This window comes from Sabethes cyaneus, chromosome 3, assembly GCF_943734655.1.
Source record: "Sabethes cyaneus chromosome 3, idSabCyanKW18_F2, whole genome shotgun sequence".
NCBI lineage: Eukaryota > Metazoa > Arthropoda > Insecta > Diptera > Culicidae > Sabethes > Sabethes cyaneus.
This window is the reverse complement of record NC_071355.1, coordinates 3,983,197-4,003,141: the sequence shown is the minus strand read 5'-3', so window position 1 is coordinate 4,003,141 and position 19,945 is coordinate 3,983,197. Positions and strand designations below refer to the sequence as shown.

General features: G+C 39.9%; 2 protein-coding genes across 2 annotated transcripts; both read right to left on the bottom strand.

The window, feature by feature from the left end:
• Positions 1–11,644: 11,644 nt before the first annotated feature.
• Positions 11,645–12,885, bottom strand: LOC128744120 (dihydroorotate dehydrogenase (quinone), mitochondrial-like). The gene is made up of 2 exons (XM_053840906.1): positions 12,476–12,885; positions 11,645–12,404 (listed from the first exon to the last, which is right to left on the bottom strand). Exons 1-2 carry the CDS (start codon positions 12,883–12,885, stop codon positions 11,645–11,647), a joined length of 1,170 nt encoding a protein of 389 aa, XP_053696881.1.
• Positions 12,886–17,311: 4,426 nt separating this feature from the next.
• On the bottom strand, positions 17,312–18,838 carry LOC128744119 (dihydroorotate dehydrogenase (quinone), mitochondrial-like). Its single transcript, XM_053840905.1, has 3 exons — positions 18,617–18,838; positions 18,142–18,548; positions 17,312–18,071 (listed from the first exon to the last, which is right to left on the bottom strand). The coding sequence occupies exons 1-3, from the start codon at positions 18,641–18,643 to the stop codon at positions 17,312–17,314; spliced, it is 1,194 nt and encodes a 397-aa protein (XP_053696880.1). The 5' UTR covers positions 18,644–18,838.
• Positions 18,839–19,945: the final 1,107 nt, after the last annotated feature.

Sequence of the window (19,945 nt, the reverse complement as noted above, 5' to 3'; positions counted from 1 at the left end):
TCAGCACAAAATTAAAAATTGTCACAGTTTTTCAATCGTAGACGATGGTCCAATTTTGCAGCAAATTGTACTTTACTTAATGGGTACCACTTTCTTCTTAATACAAACAATGACGTAAAATGTCAGAAACTAAACACAAATTACGGCACAGACTTCAGCTTTGTTTCGAAATAGACTAAAGACGTGACCGAGTGGTTTCGGCCTTTACGCTTGTCACCACGAATGTAGGCGTCTGAGGCTGTGATACCGTTTATGTGAGTTTTGATAAAACACAACTTTTCTCTTTCGAGGTCAAAACCCGACTGAACAAAATATATTTTCCCTATTTTCTACACGGTCTACTTAGAGCTATCCTAGCCTATCAAAACCTAATTCTACGAAAATAAAACTACAAGGTATACAGCCCTAAGGGTTGTACGAAAGGGTGACGTAGGACTGTGTCATATAATACTCATTATATTGATAACATGTTTTAATCGATGAAGTATAACTATGTCTGATCATTAAATCCTGTTAAGGATATCCTTGGTTCAGTTACTACACCAGCCACTTGTTCACGAATACGTTTACGGTGGTCACGTAAATATAACGCCTGCAACCATTTAGACATAGCGAATTCTTTAACAAATCACTACTGTATTTCACAAAGGTTGAAATAGCAATGAATGGCCAGCCCACAGATCATTGTAATAAATATGTTATGCGTAGTTTGATATTTGAACCAACTTCCTTCAAATAGTTTCTGGCCGTTGGTTACAAATAATAATCAAAACCATTTTGCACATTTGAGATAAATTCTGATTATGCTTCATTTAATTAGTTTGCGGCCCTTAAAAGGGCCATTGGTTACAAGTAACATCAACCTCTTCAGTGCAGTCAACAATCGGTGTTGCCACCAATAACCGGTCTTGCCGCTAAATGCCGTTGGTTTCGCCACCAATAGCTGTCGATGGTAAATGCTGACCGTCCGTCAGTGCGATTGTGCGATGAATGAGCAGACGGCGAACCAAGAGTACCATTTTATAGTCACTGGCACTGCCGCTGCTGCTTGTAAGCTAGTGTAGGTGGTGGGGGAAACCATATCGGCTGCTGCTGCTTAAATGATTGTCCGACACTGATTGAGCAAGCTATCGAACAATTTCGCATGTCTGCGATGGGGATAATGCAAAATGTAATGTTAAGTGCATCGTGTGGGATTCACGTTGGCCATTGCCCTCTGATTCCGCTTGTCTTTGGGACCGGTATTGCCGTCAATAGCCATCGATGTTGCCGATTGGATTGGAAAAGGGGTGTGGCTTACAAAGTGGTCTCAAGGTTATCATTTGGATCCAAATCCTTTGGTGTATCTAATTGTCGTCCGTGCCTGTGAAGCTAGGCGATAACAAGGGAAATGTATGGAAAAATTCGACCTTGAATCTTTACACACATTTTCACTATTTAGCGTATAAAAAATTATTATTAGTATGTTACTATAAAATTGCTGGACATTTTATCTATCCAACGACATATTAACTGTTACGTTTCGTTCAGTAGTATAGTAGCTATTAGCGTTTGAAATATTTCATTCAAACGTTACACTTCTATTTCTCGTTTTTACAAAGTGCTACCCAGTCCCAGTATAGTAAACAAAGACGTAGTCCTACGTCAAAAAAAACCCTAAATTCCTGGAAAAGAAAAAACCTAACTCGCCTAGTCGTGTTCGCCTTGGTCCTCGCTGCCTTCGTTGATTCCCGAAAACGATCACCCAAACGGGGCGATCGTAACTCAACGTGATAATATCCAGATGCCCGTTCACCGCTGGTGGAATAATTATCAGCTGCTTCCCACGCTCAGCACCTCGCACCTCGCACCTTAATCTTATTTTATCAAGCCAATGTGATTTGATGTGCCGCAAAATGAATTATCTCAAAATATAAAAATGTCCCCCGGGACCTGGTAGTGGGTGTTCCGGAATCGACGCAGAAGTGGCCATCAGTCAACAAATATTCCCCAGCATACCTTGGGTGCTAGTTTTTGGCCATATCTTTCAAACGAGGTAAAGAAAACTAAATTCGGATTGAAAATGGATGAATGAGAGCAATTTCAAAACTTGGGTCGTTTTCGACCCTTAATGCATAATATGTAACTTTTTTCCAATGCATTAGGAAGGTTAATGTGGAAAGTCCTCCAGAAATCACCATAACCCAATATTAGTCTCCTACACAGATCTGGCGCTACCAAAACAGATAATATTTTAGTTTTATTATTAAACGTTATTGGCATATGAACATAGCCTTTCACCGGAATATTTTTCCCACCAGCCGTTGTAATGGTTGTCTGGGAAGGATATATTTTTAATTTTAATGCTTTTATTAGCGTTTCTGCACCGAAACCTAACACAGATCGCTGTGTTCCACTATCTAGTAACGCGGTTATTTCAGTTCCCATGATTGATACTTTTACGAAAGGTCTGTTATCGTTTTGTAACATAACAGAGCATTCATCTACTTCTGGCTCGTTAAAATAATCAGTACTATCGGTAGGCTTGAAGCCGTGGTTTATTAATTCTAGTTTCGTTTGTTCAATTTCAGGAGGAATTACAGTGCTGGTTTCAGCTTCCTCCCTCAAGCTTGTTTGCTTGTTTACGAACTGTAGAACTTTGATTATAAAAAATACCCTGATTTTGACCCCGAATCACTCGACTACCAACAGATGGATACATTTTAAACATTTTACATTTGCTGGTAGTTTTGCTGCGCACAGACACCATTTTTCCATATGAAGAAACGAAAGAAAATTCCAGTTGGGGCCAATTGCGGTACACCTCACATGCTACTTGCTTCGTTTCTGTGATGTCGGATTATGCTAATCTATTTTTCTAACAATTTAAAGTATTAATGCATTGAATAATTCTGACATTTTGCTCATAACAAGTTTATTGAAGAATATACGTTAGTATATACGTAATATACGATTTGTAACTATATAACAATATGGCATTCAAAAACCTACATATGGTGTACAAAATACAACCACGTGAGTAACCGAAGGTTCATAAAAATTGATGAAATTTATTCAAGAAAACTTTATTGTTGTGAATCAAATAGAATGGCGTTACAGGAAATTATGCATAGTTCAAAAACCTATTAACTAGGCCTTTACTACGCAATGTATATGTTAAAGAATAATATTTCATCTTACAACTTACTTTTACTTGCACTTACCCTCATTAGTAACAACTTACTCAGCAATTTCATGAGAAAAGAAACTATCAAAATTTATAAGTGCTTCTATTTGTTTCAAATTTTGTAAACTTATTCAATTTCCAAAAATTTCATGTAAACCAAACGTGTCGATTTCTATCTCAAATTGCAAGTAAGACTGTATAACAAAGGTTCCTTTCACCACTGGGTGGATTAAATCAGGTTTTTTCTCTGCTTTTCATATATTTTTACTTTACAGCAATTAAATCAAAAACTTGTTAAGAATTTCACGGCTAGTCTTTAAACAAACACTGAAAATTGGTGCCTCATGTCACATGAAAAATTCCATCACGTTTTTATACAAGACCATACAAGAATATATTTTTATAGTACAGTAATACCTCGATACAAAGTAACCTCGATTCAAAGTAACATCGATATAACGTAATTGTTTAAAATTAATAAAAACAACAGTGTTAACTTTCATTATGGTATGACCTCGCATTGCTACTGTGCGAAAATTATTTCTATTTCTTAAACGTTGTAAATTATGAGACAATTTCGTTATTTAGATTTACAAATATCAATTAACAAAATCTTTACACACTCTTCGCTTTTTCTCATTTCTTAACGAATCTTCCAAACTATAAGACCAACTATCGTGAAATTTGAAAGTTAGCGGTTTTCTAAGGGTTCCCTGTCATTTGCAATCTATTTCTTTCGAATAGGAATAAATTTCGTTTTTACTTCGATATAACGTAACGAGAATATAATATAATATAATCGATTGAAGAGAAGAGGTAGATGCGTTCTTTTTTTCAACGGTTTACTTTCAGGACATCAACTTTGATTAAAGTTAATGTTCGAATGATTAGATCGATCGAAGAGTAAGCATAATTGGAAGGATGGTTTTACACTCTTACAAACTTGTTTACTTTCAGGACATTGAAATCGTCTAGGTTCTATGTTTAAATAATAACATCGATCAAAGTGTGTGGGTAATTTCGAATTTTTACAAAAGTTGTTTACCTTCAGGACTTCAATTTTGTCCAGCTTAGCTGGTAATGAATAATTCTTGTCCTACTGGAAGGCAAGGGTTCGGTTACATTTTTTCTAGAACCGAAGTAAACGAAGCCGCAGGTGTATAAAATTGTCGTCCCGGGCCTGGGAAGCAAAAGAGTGCTTCTATGTGATTGGCTGATTTTGACAATACCTACTATTTATACTTTTTTTAATAGTAATTTGACAAATTATTTTTATATTGACGTAGGACTACGTGTTACGGCAAGTTTTGAGATAGGGTGTCATTCCAAAAAATCGAAAAATGCGAGCGTCACGAAAAATGAAAGGTTTTGAGCGCTAATAGCTCAGCGATTTTCCGATCGATTTTCAATATTCTTACACCAATCGATTGGCAAATCTTCTAAGAATTGACCCAAATGAAGAAAAGTATGAATTCTTGATGTTGAACTATTGAAAAATTGAAAATAATGAACCTATGTTTTACCAGAATTCTCGCTTCGTGATTGGTTGGAAGATTATTTGCGATGATCTAAACCTATACCAATTTGATATCTGTGCTTGAGAAGTAAGCCAAAACAAGTGACAAAGTATCCTCATTTCAACAAGATTTCTTAACACCGTGGTTAAACCTAGACCATTTTGATGTCATTGCTTGGGAAGTACGCCAGAAAGAGTGACAGACCCCCCTCGTGCCAACAGATTTCTTACGAACGCGATTAAACCTAGTCCAATTTGATGTCTGTGTTAGGGAAGTGCCAGAACAAATGATACAAGTTCGTTATCCGAAAAGATCGCAAATTATTTACTACAAGACGATTAAACCTCGGCGAATTTGATATCTGTGTTGGAAAAATATACTACAGCTGTAGTGTTCGGTTATAATACGACTCTGTATGAATACGCATGCTTGCCGTTTCATTACAAGTGTAGTGAAAAGATGTGCTGTTGATAAAATAGGATTGAATAGGTAAAACCCCTTCAACGTGGGGAACCATGGGTAATAAAAACAATCTTTAATTTCAGTAAGGTAGCAGGAAAGCAATAGTTTGTGTTCTTGATTTTGTTAAATTGTTTTCAAATGGACAATCTTTTGAGAATTGAACGTATGCAATGTTACTACTTTGATAAATGTTACATACAACGTATGTAGCATGTATATATGTTGCATATAGCATGTATACATGAAGAATCGAATGATTATTTGAATGATTGAATACATGCTACTATCACTACAAAGAGACTTACGTGTTCCTGCGTCACCTATATATGCGGTCGTGTCTTGTACACAACCCCTCTGATTTTTTGCTATATTTATCAATTTTTAGAAAAAATACTGATCGATTGATACAAATATCTCGAAAATCCATTGAAAAATGGCTGAGTTATGCGCGCAAACCATAACCACTTTTCGTTACATGCACATTTCTCGAATTTCTAAAGTGCACCCCAATATAGAATAGAAAACAAAAACGTAGTTCTACGTTAAAAATCTTTATTCTTAGAACCAATCATCAACTTTGTAAGATCTGATCTACGCCCTTGCCGACGGCTTGCTGCACGCTGTCGTACCCGTCCGCTTTCAGTAGCTCCTCAAGCTCCTGTTTGACTCGTATCACAATCGGTGGTCCATGGTAAATAAACGCCGTATATAGTTGAACCGCGCTGGCACCGGCCAGAATTTTATTGTACGCATCGCGACCGCTGAAAATCCCTCCAACGCCGATGATGGGAATCTTTCCCTCGGTCCATTTGTACACCTTGGCCACCAGTTGGGTAGATCTTTGGAACAATGGCTGCCCACTCAAGCCGCCCAGCTGGCCGGCATTGATGCTCTTCAGACTAGATGGCCTTTCGATGGTTGTATTCGATACGATTAGTCCGTCGACGGCACATGCTTTGCTGCATACAACTGTGACTATCTCCTGGATGTCTTCATCGGACAAGTCCGGTGCCAGTTTCACCATAATAGGTCTTTGTTCTGCCAGCGGCAGGGAACTCCGTACCTTCAGGACTTCACTCAACAATACGAAAAGCGTACTTTTGTTTTGCATAGTCCTCAAACCGGGCGTATTCGGGCTACTTATATTGATAACGAGATAATCAGCTAAGCCACTAAATCGTTTCACTCCTTTCACGTAATCGCGGATCGCATCCTTAGAAAGCTTATTTTTTCCTAAATTTATTCCTAACACAACATCTTCGCCACACTTTTGACGAGCTTCTTTCAGCCGCTCGTAAACCACTTTGTGGCCCTCACTATTAAATCCGTATCTGAAAAAAAAATTTGGTAATATGAAACAATGTTACCATTATAACAGAACACGTTCAGTTCACACACATACCTATTGACAATCGCCTTATCCTCATTCAACCGAAACACTCGCGGTCCCGGGTTTCCCGGCTGCGGCTGGGGCGTAACCGATCCGACCTCCACAAAGCCGAACCCAAGCAGATGCAGTCCACAGACCGCTTCGCCGTGTTTGTCAAAACCGGCAGCGATACCGACCGGATTGCGCAGAACCATATTCATCAGCTGGGTGCGCAGAACGCCGGGATCTTGATATCCGGGTCGAATCAATCCCAGCTTCAGGCCGAACACCGCCAGATGATGAGCAGTTTCCGGCGGAGCGAGCCGAACGATCGGCATGAAAATGTTTTCGTAGAACCTTTCATTTCCCTTGTACAGGCAGGTGATGCTAAAGGTTGCTGCTCCGAGCGCTGTTACCTTCAATAGAGAGCGAACTGGATTCATGATTGAGCAGTGTGATTGAGCTGGCTGTGGAGAATAATCAAAAGGATCGTTCGGATGAGAAGCTTTACTGCTGGTCTGATTTTGCACTAGTTTATTTTTTCGTAAAGCTGATCTATTTATACGTAGTTAGGTAAATTCAATTATTCTAAATCCTTATGGCTAATTGGAGTGAAAGTGATAACTTTGGTTTTTCCTATCTTTCGATACAAATTCAAATCATTTGATCCAGGTGTGGTGAAAGAGATAGAGAAGTGGGAAATTATTTACCGACTGATTCCCTGAACTGTACCTGGTTGGTTGGTATTTCCATTTTCGTGCATTCATTGTTAAAGGGCGTAGACAATTTTACCTAATGAATAATACGAAATTATTTACTCTGCCTGTTCCTTCCGCTAGTCAAAACAAAGGTTACTTTCTCCCGGCTTATCTTTGACGCTACCTGGGGCGGGGGTAAAGTGTGTTCGGACCGTTCGGACCCTGCCTGATAAACATGGTAAGTGCATATACACGTGGTACACTGTAACTACCTATGCAGCCTAATCACCAAAGGGGTCTTGCTCAGATAGCTGGTTTTGGATTATGGATTGTTTTGTTGATCCTTTCTTCTAATCTTTCTACAATTCGTACACGCAGGTACTGAAAATACACGATTTATGAACCTACTTTTCAAAACCTTCTTTAGTTACAGAAAATAAAATGAATTTGGGATTTGATTAAATAATCTAATAAACGTTTAATTAGATGCGTCCGTTACAACAGGCTTTGTCTTAGGACGGCAAGTCACTTAAGTAAGTAAGTATTTCAATTAAACTTTTTATACGACTCACTTCTTCACTTAGGTGGCTTGCCGTCCTACTTCTGCCATCGGATTAACAAGTTGCAGCGGTTGAGTGGGGGTGTTAGGGTAGACAACCCCTCGCTACTTGATGTGCCAGCATTTGCGAATGCTACCTATATGTATAGTTACGATCTCATATACCTTTGCATACATTACATTGCATCGTTTTGTTTACTCTGAAAGTTATTCTCGTACAATAAACCACGTTTCTTAAATTCGCTGTTTATTTTCTGTACGAGTGCATTTCACGATCCTAGACCCGTTTTAGTAACTGACTCAAATTATCTCTAATTGGAGTGTCCAGGTTTTCCCTAACGAAGATATTTCCATGTTCGTCCGTTGACTGTATTCGAGCGCCTATTGGTATTCCAAACTCAATCGATTCTGATACTATTGAGTCGATTACCGCTGCTTGTAATGATGAATCCAAATCGTCTCTAGTATCTACTGCTATTTGCTTCGTTTATATTCTAAGAGGTAGTGCTTCTTCGACATACTGATAAACCGTAAAAGTCTTTGTTGAACTTTCAATAGATCTAGGTATACTTAGAATCTCTGCATGTTTTATTTTCTCAGTGAATTCCGATCCTTGCATTACATGTTTTTGTTTATCGTGGTTTTCCGACGACAAATACCTCTTAACTGGCAATTCGGTTCTTTTGAGTTTTCCAATGCGTATATCGTTGTGCGAGGGGCAAGACACTTCATAATATTATCATAATATAAATATATTAGGCCCTATTAAAACCCTATAAATGTATAAATAAATGTAACTTTATACGGCTTTAGGTTATATTATGGGTGGGAAAGGTCAATATATTAAGGTTGGAAAAATATTTCCATAGGGAAAAGTAATATATTTTCAACAGTGTCTTGCCCCTCGTCGTTGTGTTCGACTTCAGGATCCAAGGGAATAATTGTTGTTTCCCTGTATACATCCAACATCTTCTCGTAGCATAATTTAGTCGGGGGACTTTCCACGACAGAAATAATCGAATTACTACTGAAATCCAAATAATCCGTTTCTTCCAGTAATCCTGGCGACAACTTGCCATTTCTATTCTCCAACTTTGTGTTCGTCCGCCGTGAAACTATGGCTGTCTTCGTAACATCATATGTAGATTTTCGATCCACCTGGCATTTCTTGTCGACTTCATCCTGTTCAGTCTTAGGATAAATATGTTTATCTCTCTTCTGAGAGCTCAGTGTTAATTTTTGAGAATTGCTCTTCCGTTTGTTCTCCTGGTCTACGGCATGATCCGTAGCCTTTCTGATTTCCATGATGAAATCAATATTATTGTTGCTGGTTTCTGGTGGACGCGTCAGTGCTTCAATTAATTTAAGCGAACACTCAGTATCCGCTGAAATTAATGTTGTTTCTGCCTTTTGGCGTTTCAATAAAACCGAGAATGAACTGGATGTGTTACATTCAGCTGGAATCTTTGAGAATTCTTTCTCTTTTTTAGAAATCAAAGTTTTTGAGACTTTTTCCTCGTGAACTTTTTCTGAAGCAATCTCTTTTTGCTTTTGAGCTTTACCAGAATGTTTATTATTATCAACTTTAACAAAGGGTCTTTTAATTTTGTTTCCCTTTTCAAAGTTCCAAATTCTAGTGCGTGTCTTTTGAGAGTTCGTAGACAAGCTATCAACGATTTTACGTTTAATTAGGCAAACAACTTGTTTTATTAACATGCTCTTCGTTTTATTATTTACCACACTTCCCTTAGTGAGAGTGTGAACTCCTTGTGAGTTTTTACAGATCGTCTTCTCACCGACTTCGATCTGTTGCTTAATTGCAAGTTTCTCCCTTACAATTTCAAAAATGTCTTTGTCCCTATCCGGCGGACTTATTTGATCAAAACTGAGACCATCTGTGGTTTCTTGATTAGTCGAGCATATTACTGTCGCTCTACCTTCGGAGTTCCTTCTTAGGCGAGGAGGAAAATGTTTTGGCGGTTGCCTTGTACGCCGCATACTTTGCATTTCAACTTGTGGTTTCAACCAATCGTTTAATTCGCTTAAGTTCTTGACTTCGTTTCCTTAGCCCACGTGATTTGTAAACTAAGGGATAATTTGCTGATAATTTCCTCTACCAATTGAGGATCATCTAAATAGCAATAATTCTTTGATGCATTGATGTCCGAAACTAGATCATCCAAAGCATTCGAACAATCCGTTAAGATTGCTGCACTTCATGTAGACAGATCCATTAGAATCTGCTTTTTCTCAAAAACTGCAGCTTCACTGAATCGGTTAGCTGCTTTAATTGTTTCGAAGCATCCTTCAAAATACTTTAGTTCTTGATCCGTACTTTCAGGATCGAACGTACCTTCCTCGGTCGTTTCTGTACAGATTTGCTTCGGGCTTTGCCGTTCGTTGGCTGTCCAGCTTACAACAGGTACTTGTGTTTCATTTGCGAAACTCATATCGTCCGTTGGTTCAACTTTGTTTTCCTTAGATGAACTCATTAATTCCCCCATACCATCTCTATGGTTTTCAGGAATCCTCGATTCGCAATCGTCAGATTTCAGCTGCGTTGCTTCTTTTTGCAACTTGGCACGTAGGTCTTCAATTAATGCACATTTGATACAGATCCAGCGTCCTGCATCGGTTGGCATATTTATTAATTGTGCGCAAACCAGGTGGAAATACCTGTCGCACTAATCACATTGGACCATGCTGTCCGTGATGTCCTTTCCAGTACATAAACGACACCTGCCGTTGGGGTTTTTCATGAAGAAATCCATAACTTTTGTTCACGTGTTACTTTACAGGGGAATTTGCCTTTACTCCTAATCCTGCTGGTAATAGTTTCGATCCCTATGATCGGTAATGGTGAAAACTTTAACCGTCCTTGGCGAACCTTGATACTGTTTCCAATACTTAGTGGCCCATGTTCTCTTGACTTGACCTTATAATTTACATGTCGGTCCTCCTTTTAGTTCCGATTCATGTCCAAATGTGGCCGCTGCAGTGAAATACCCAAAATCGGTTCCAAATCCTGCAGGCCTTTAGTGGTTTCCTTGGTTAGCGGTGCTTGGCTTGCTTTATCGTGCCAACCTTGCCAGGGCAAGTTCGTCCTACCTGGTCTTTAGAAATGTAAACGCTTTTTTTAAATCGTGTTGATCTTGCCAGAGGAATATCTTTCGTCCTTCCTGGTCTTTTTAAAAAATGTAGGCACTCTCCTTTCTAAAGTGCTACAGGATTTTATCGTGCTGACTGATAATACTTGCCAGGGGAATCTCGTCCGTCCTTCCTGGTCTTTAAATGTCAAAACTCCTCTCTGAACGTATTGACCTTGCCAGGGGAATATCTTGGTCCTTCCTGGTCTTTAGAAATGTGAGCACTTCCTTAAAAATCGTGCTGATCTTGCCAGGGGAGTCTTTCGTCCTTCCTGGTCTTTTTAAAAAATGTGAACACTTCCTCTCTGGAGTGACACCAAAATGTTACGGCTGGCTGGCTCGGAGGTCGGTTCCTCTCTGGAGCCACCAAAATTACACCGCTAAGGGTAAAGCAATGAGCGCAATCAAACCTACTTCTTTGAAAGGATGCACCCTTGAAATATTTTCGTTAAACCTTCAAACCAAGGTCCTTCTCTTATTCGGAAGGCTTAGTAAGAAAGTGGAGAATAATCAAAAGGATCGTTCGGATGAGAAGCTTTACTGCTGGTCTGAGTTTGCACTAGTTTATTTTTTCGTAAAATAACTATTGGACTATTTTTGGGGAAGCACAACTGACTTTTTAGATCAACGCCACACATATTGGCACTTCCGGTGTCGTTGAGACAGTAAAAGCCGAAAGATATTTGAAAATATATACCTAAAAAATCTTTATTCTTAGAACCAATCATCAACTTTGTAAGATGCGATCTACGCCCTTGCCGACGGCTTGGTGCACGCTGTCGTACCCGTCCGCCTTCAGCAGCTCCTCAAGCTCCTGTTTGACTCGTATCACAATCGGTGGTCCATGGTAAATAAACGCCGTATATAGTTGAACCGCGCTGGCACCGGCCAGAATTTTATTGTACGCATCGCGACCGCTGAAAATCCCTCCAACGCCGATGATGGGAATCTTTCCCTCGGTCCATTTGTACACCTTGGCCACCAGTTGGGTAGATCTTTGGAACAATGGCTGCCCACTCAAGCCGCCCAGCTGGCCGGCATTGATGCTCTTCAGACTAGATGGCCTTTCGATGGTTGTATTCGATACGATTAGCCCGTCGACGGCACATGCTTTGCTGCATACAACTGTGACTATCTCCTGGATGTCTTCGTCGGACAAGTCCGGTGCCAGTTTCACCATAATAGGTCGTTGTTCTGCCAGCGGCAGAGAACTCCGTGCCTTCAGGACTTCACTCAACAATACGAAAAGCGTACTTTTGTTTTGCATAGTCCTCAAACCGGGCGTATTCGGGCTACTTATATTGATAACGAGATAATCAGCTAAGCCACTAAATCGTTTCACTCCTTTCACGTAATCGCGGATCGCATCCTTCGAAAGTTTATTCTTTCCTAAATTAATTCCTAAAGCAACATCTTCGCCACACTTTTGACGAGCTTCTTTCAGCCGCTCGTAAACCACTTTGTGGCCCTCACTATTAAATCCGTATCTGAAAAAAAAATTTGGTAATTTGAAACAATATAATGGTAACAGAACACGTTCAGTCGACTCCACACATACCTATTGACAATCGCCTTATCCTCAATCAGCCGAAACACTCGCGGTCCCGGGTTTCCCGGCTGCGGCTGGGGCGTAACCGATCCGACCTCCACAAAGCCGAACCCAAGCAGATGCAGTCCACAGACCGCGTCGCCCTGTTTGTCAAAACCGGCAGCGATACCGACCGGATTGCGCAGAACCATATTCATCAGCTGGGTGCGCAGAACGCCGGGATCTTGATATCCGGGTCGAATCAATCCCAGCTTCAGGCCGAACACCGCCAGATGATGAGCAGTTTCCGGCGGAGCGAGCCGAACGATCGGCATGAAAATGTTTTCGTAGAACCTTTCATTTCCCTTGTACAGGCAGGTGAAGCTAAAGGTTGCTGCTCCGAGCGCTGTTACCTTCAATAGAGAGCGAACTGGATTCATGATTGAGCAGTGTGATTAAGCTGGCTGTGGAGAATAATCAAAAGGATCGTTCGGATGAGAAGCTTTACTGCTGGTCTGAGGTTTTTGCACTAGTTTATTTTTTCGTAAAGCTGATCTATTTATACGTAGTTAGGTAAATTCAATTATTCTAAATCCTTATGGCTAATTGGAGTGAAAGTGATAACTTTGGTTTTTCCTATCTTTCGATACAAATTCAAATCATTTGATCCAGGTGTGGTGAAAGAGATAGAGAAGTGGGAAATTATTTACCGACTGATTCCCTGAACTGTACCTGGTTGGTTGGTATTTCCATTTTCGTGCATTCATAGTTAAAGGGTGTAGACAATTTTACCTAATGAATAATACGAAATTATTTACTCTGCCTGTTCCTTCCGCTAGTCAAAACAAAGGTTACTTTCTCCCGGCTTATCTTTGACGCTACCTGGGGCGGGGGTAAAGTGTGTTCGGACCGTTCGGACCCTGCCTGATAAACATGGTAAGTGCATATACACGTGGTACACTGTAACTACCTATGCAGCCTAATCACCAAAGGGGTCTTGCTCAGATACCTGGTTTTGGATTATGGTTTGTTTTGTTGATCCTTTCTTCTAATCTTTCTACAATTCGTACACGCAGCTACTGAAAATACACGATTTATGAACCTACTTTTCAAAACCTTCTTTAGTTACAGAAAATAAAATGAATTTGGGATTTGATTAAATAATCTAATAAACGTTTAATTAGATGCGTCCGTTACAACAAGTTTTGTCTTAGGACGGCAAGTCACTTAAGTAAGTAAGTGTTTCAATTAAACTTTTTATACGACTCACGAATGTTCAATTGCTGGGGCCCCACGATTCATGAAATCATTTAAGTAGAGCTTTTGGGGCCCAAGCTCCGAAAATATTACCAGCTTCAATTCTAAGTATTTAAAAGTAGAATTAGTATTTCATCCGCAGTTATTTGAGTACTTATAAATATTGAACTGTCAGCTTAAGCTCCATACTTATGTCGAATTTGTTTATTCAATCCGGGTTGACACTGGATGAATTTTGTCTGTCAGATAGGAGCAAATGAACACAAAAAGTTCATTCAGTTCCAATCCGGATTGAATGAACAAATTCGACATTAGTTTACTTCAGTGACGACAGTCCGTTATCGATCCTGCGCCGAATGAGTTATGGTCCTCCAGTACTCAATCCTGGGCTACATTTCTTCAAACCCCTCGAACACCAACTGAACGTGCATCATCCTCGATAGCGCACATCTATCAGTGCGATGTCTACTCCGAAGTCTACGGTCTCTTCTTGATTCTCTGCTTAAAATAATTTTGGCTACTCTTTCGTCGAGCATTCTCGACGCATATTTGCATTCAGCTTAACAGCATATTTGCATTCTTAATACAGCTCATGGTTCAGGCGTCTGTGTAACACTCCATTTTGGATTCTGCAAAATTTTACGCTAAAACCCCAAGCATTCGTCGATCAGCTTCTTTTAGCGTCCATGATTCTTGTACGTAAAAAGCCACTGAAAGGATTAGTGTTCTCTAGAGCGTCAGTTTTATGCGAATTTGCAAGCTACGGGACTTCAGCTACAAAATGTAATACCTGCGTAAAGGCCAATTCGCAGCTGCAATTATTAGTCGTTTTATTTTGAGACTTACATCGTTGCCACATGTCACGAGCATACCAAAATATATTCAGTTCCTCTTCGGCACCAACACCATTTGGATTTACGCACCATGTACTTCGTTTTGGCGGTGTTAATGGTAAGTTCCAATTTCTCAATAAATGACCTAAGGCTTCTTTCCCTGCTCTACTTTTGATTTCGGTGATATCGACGTTATCCGCAAAATCAAAAAGCATGTGAGGTCTCATCTGCTATTCTGACACATAATTTTTACCCATCCAGCGTCACACGAGTTAACGTAACTAGTTCTATGAGGAAACCATGTTCTAGCGTTAACTGTCACAGCTTATTTCGTTTGACTGAATCGTATGCCGCCTTGAAATCCATAAAAATATGATGAGTCAGCAAGTTGTACTCCCGGAACTCGTCAGTTACTGGACGCAGGGTAAATATCTGATCCTTCGAGAAGCGACTCACATGAAAACCAACTTGGTACTCGCCGACGAAGAACTCCGCTAACGGTATCAGTCTAAAACACAGGACAGGGAGAGCACCTATCACTTATGGCAAAATTCTTGCACCTGACCGTTTTGTAACTCCGTTTGTCGTTGCTGGCGAACCTTTCCTCTGGGCTAGCGGGCACGTGCTCTTCGTACTGGCGTTTTTAGACGGTGAGTTCTTTTTTCCGCAGCTCTACCAGTACGAACCAAAAAGATTCGCGCGGAGTCTCTGGGATTCCTCATACATTGGAATCGAAAAAAGTCGAAATTGGACCGAAACTGATAAAAAACAAGAAGAGAGAAGAGGAAAAACAGTAGAATGAATATACATAGAATGTCAGTGTCGCTGTTTTTCTACAGGACTCATTATGGTAAACATGATGCTAACAATCTGTATCAAGTCTGTGAATCGGGAACTTCATTGTCAAAGCTGCTCATTGTTATTTATCTGTTCTTTATCTGTGCGCTGGTTGGTGTTGTCATCAGTGCGCTCATCGCTGTTTTCATGCCAGTGAAATGTTTTTAAACGGTAATTTTCTTATCGTCCGGAATGAATAGAATCCCACAACTGCGCTCTTCTGCACCGATTTTTTCAGAAATTTGAAGCAAGCGAAGTTTACAATCAGATCACATTACTTGGCAGCCATATTCGAAATTTCAAACTGGCTGTCAAAGTTTGACAATGAGATTCCCATTTTGATGAATCTCAGGCACACACACATATGCATATATAATGTAAATACATTATCTGAATATGTATGATGTTTATCACGCGCACTGCAGCGACACTGGCATTCTATATATATATATATATATATGATTATACTGGAAAAACGGACCTGAAAATAAAGAAAAACGAAAGAAAAAAGACGAATAACAAAATAGAGGAAAATCAGGGGATTGGAAAAGGGCGAAAAAACGGAAATAGTGAAAGAGAAAACATCGGGAAAAAGTAATAGTGAAAGAAAAAAAGGAAAACGAAACAAGAAATGTAATACTGAACAGAAAATAAGAGAAACCGAAAGGAAAATGACAGAGGAAACTAAGAAAATGAGGTCAAAAAGACAAAAAGTTAGACATAGAAAGAGGATAGAAAAAACAAGAAAAACGGATTAAAGAAAAAGGCAAAACGGAAGATAGAAAGCCGAAAAGCGGTGGATGAAGTAGGAAAAACCGAAGAGGAAACGGAAAAAGGGAGCCTAAAACAGAATCAACGTGGAAAAACGGGACAGACGAAGATGAAAAACGAGAATGTAGGTAGATAGAAGGGGGTTAGGAGAGGATGAAAACTGGAAACGAAAAAAAGGGAAAGATACTAAAAATGTAGGAATAAGAGAATGACAAAACATGAGAACTGAAAATAAGAAAAAATGGGACAGGAAGCTAAGAAACACGGGACAGAAAAAAAGAAGACGTAAGAAAAAGGGGAAAACGGAAGGAAAGTGAGCAAAAACCAAGAAAACGATATAGAAAAAGAGAAAAAAGGAACAAACAGTAAAAAAGGAAAAGGTAATTTCAAGTAAAACTTTGTATCAATGTACAGTTTGAAGTGAAACTTCCAATTTAAATGAGTCCAAATTCAAGTCTAATTTGAGGGTGTATTTCAAGGCAAATTTAACGTCTCAAACCAAGTCCAGTTTGAAGTAGAATTCGAATTCTAATTCAAATCTAATTTATGTTCAATTTGAACTCCAATTTTAAGTTTCATTTCGAGCTTAAATTCAAATGAAATTTCCAGTTAAATATTAGGTAAATAAAACCTTCTAATTCTGCTTCAAGTACGATTTCATATCTAATTCCAAAAAAAATTTCAAGTCCAAGTTACTCTCAATGTGAGTCCCAAATTTCAGTTCCATATGAAGTAAAGCTTCAAGCCTAAATTAGTACAAATTCATGTCTAATTTAATATCCTATGTCAAGTCCGATTTCAAGTCAAATTTAAACTCTGATTTCCAATTCCAGTTCGAAGTCTAATTGCTAGTCCAATTTGCCTTTTGATTTTAAAGCCAATTGCACCGGACAGTTCGGCAGTTTTCAACCGAATCGGCTGATGTTTTCGCGATAAGTAATAATAGATTTGCCGTCATACGATTACTCCGTTTTGCAGACCAGAACATTCTTCTAGAAGGTCGGGTCTGGGCACGCTTATTGATGTTGTGGACTATTTTTGGGGAAGCACAACTGACTTTTTAGATCAACGCCACACATATTGGCACTTCCGGTGTCGTTGAGACAGTAAAAGCCGAAAGATATTTGAAAATATATACCTAAAAAATCTTTATTCTTAGAACCAATCATCAACTTTGTAAGATCTGATCTACGCCCTTGCCGACGGCTTGGTGCACGCTGTCGTACCCGTCCGCCTTCAGCAGCTCCTCAAGCTCCTGTTTGACTCGTATCACAATCGGTGGTCCATGGTAAATAAACGCCGTATATAGTTGAACCGCGCTGGCACCGGCCAGAATTTTATTGTACGCATCGCGACCGCTGAAAATCCCTCCAACGCCGATGATGGGAATCTTTCCCTCGGTCCATTTGTACACCTTGGCCACCAGTTGGGTAGATCTTTGGAACAATGGCTGCCCACTCAAGCCGCCCAGCTGGCCGGCATTGATACTCTTCAGACTAGATGGCCTTTCGATGGTTGTATTCGATACGATTAGCCCGTCGACGGCACATGCTTTGCTGCATACAACTGTGACTATCTCCTGGATGTCTTCGTCGGACAAGTCCGGTGCCAGTTTCACCATAATAGGTCGTTGTTCTGCCAGCGGCAGGGAACTCCGTGCCTTCAGGACTTCACTCAACAATACGAAAAGCGTACTTTTGTTTTGCATAGTCCTCAAACCGGGCGTATTCGGGCTACTTATATTGATAACGAGATAATCAGCTAAGCCACTAAATCTTTTCACTCCTTTCACGTAATCGCGGATCGCATCCTTTGAAAGTTTATTTTTTCCTAAATTAATTCCTAAAACAACATCTTCGCCACACTTTTGACGAGCTTCTTTCAGCCGCTCGTAAACCACTTTGTGGCCATCACTATTAAATCCGTACCTGAAAAAAAATTTGGTAATTTGAAACAATATAATGGTAACAGAACATGTTCAGTCCACTCCACACATACCTATTGACAATCGCCTTATCCTCATTCAGCCGAAACACTCGCGGTCTCGGGTTTCCCGGCTGCGGCTGGGGCGTAACCGATCCGACCTCCACAAAGCCGAACCCAAGCAGATGCAGTCCACAGACCGCTTCGCCCTGTTTGTCAAAACCGGCAGCGATACCGACCGGATTGCGCAGAACCATATTCATCAGCTGGGTGCGCAGAATGTCCGGATCTTGATATCCGGGTCGAATCAATCCCAGCTTCAGGCCGAATACCGCCAGATGATGAGCAGTTTCCGGCGGAACGAGCCGAACGATCGGCATGAAGATGTTTTCGTAGAATCTTTCATTTCCCTTGTACAGGCAAGTGAAGCTAAAGGTTGCTGCTCCGAGCGCTGTTACCTTCAATAGAGAGCGCAGCTTATCCTGTCAGAAGCAAACATGCATGGGACAACTATTGAAAACAATAAGGGTTATGTTATCGGATCACTTACCGTTAGAGCGGCGCGAGCTGGATTCATGATTTAGCAGTTGTGTATGTGAAACTTTAAAACTTAATATGTACTGGAATTTAGCAAAATTAACTTTCAAACTTTCCTTCGCGAAACTTTTAACTTTATGCTCTATGCCATCATATGTTGTTCTTGTCTATTAATGATGGCTTTAACTTTTTATGCCGAAAACGAAAAACTAAACACTAAACTAAACACTAAAGTTCGGTCTCAGATTCCGGTCATCGTTTTCATGCGCTACCGCTGGTGTGTTATGAGGGTTATGAGCTGTTATCGGTGTTACGACACTAGACAGGTGTCGGAACCTATAGGGCTGTCGGTATTGGGCGCTTTTGGTGAAAACCGGTATTTCGGTATTGGCGTAGAAATACCGGAAAAATACCGGTATTGGCAGATTACGGTAAAGTTTCGTTAATTGGTGGTTCGTTAATTAGGCGGTTCGTTAATTGGGTGTTCGCTAATTGGGTCCTAAAATTTGTGATAAAAAGATGATTTTTTTAGAAGGAACGATAAAGTGTTGGCAGAGTCAGGTTTCGGATCACTCGGAAATAAAATGCACTTCTATCATGGAGAAAGGTAATTTAATAATAAACGTAAGCATGAAAAAACGCGGTTACATTTTTGTATAACTGTATCTGTCAAAGTGTGTGAAGAGCAAAAAAACAAATACACTGAATGGAAAAAATAGTAATAATAAATACGATCTGTGTTGCCATACCAACACTCCTCCTCAACGCATATCGTTCCCTTAGTTCATGATATCAAGGCCACACCGTTTTCTTAATTCACATAACCGAATTCTTGAAAGCGGCTTCGTTAAGAGATCAGCTCGCATTGTCTCACTTGGGCAATTTTGATACTCTACTGCACCAGTGTGTTTCAAATCCTTGGTGAAGTAATACTAGGATCTATGTGCTTGGTACGGTTACTGAATTTGTCACAGTCTAACATCTGCAAACAGCTTTGATTGTCGTCGTACATCCGAATCTTCACTACGTTTTCTCCCAAGTCGACCATCAATCGCTTAAGCCACAGTGCTTCCTGTGAAGCTTCTGAAAGTGCTACAAATTCTGCTTCAGCTGTTGAATAGGATTGGGCGATACCGTATCGATACCCGCGATATCGATACTCGAAGGCCGATATTTCTATATATTTTATCGATACTTACGACGTCGATATTAAGCTAAATCGATAATTTCATCACGATATTGTTCTGATAAAGCGGGATTTGCAACTGAAAAAATATAGGCTAAAACTAGGCCAGGAAATACTCAAGAAAGCAATATATTAAGATTTTTTTCTCGCGCTGTT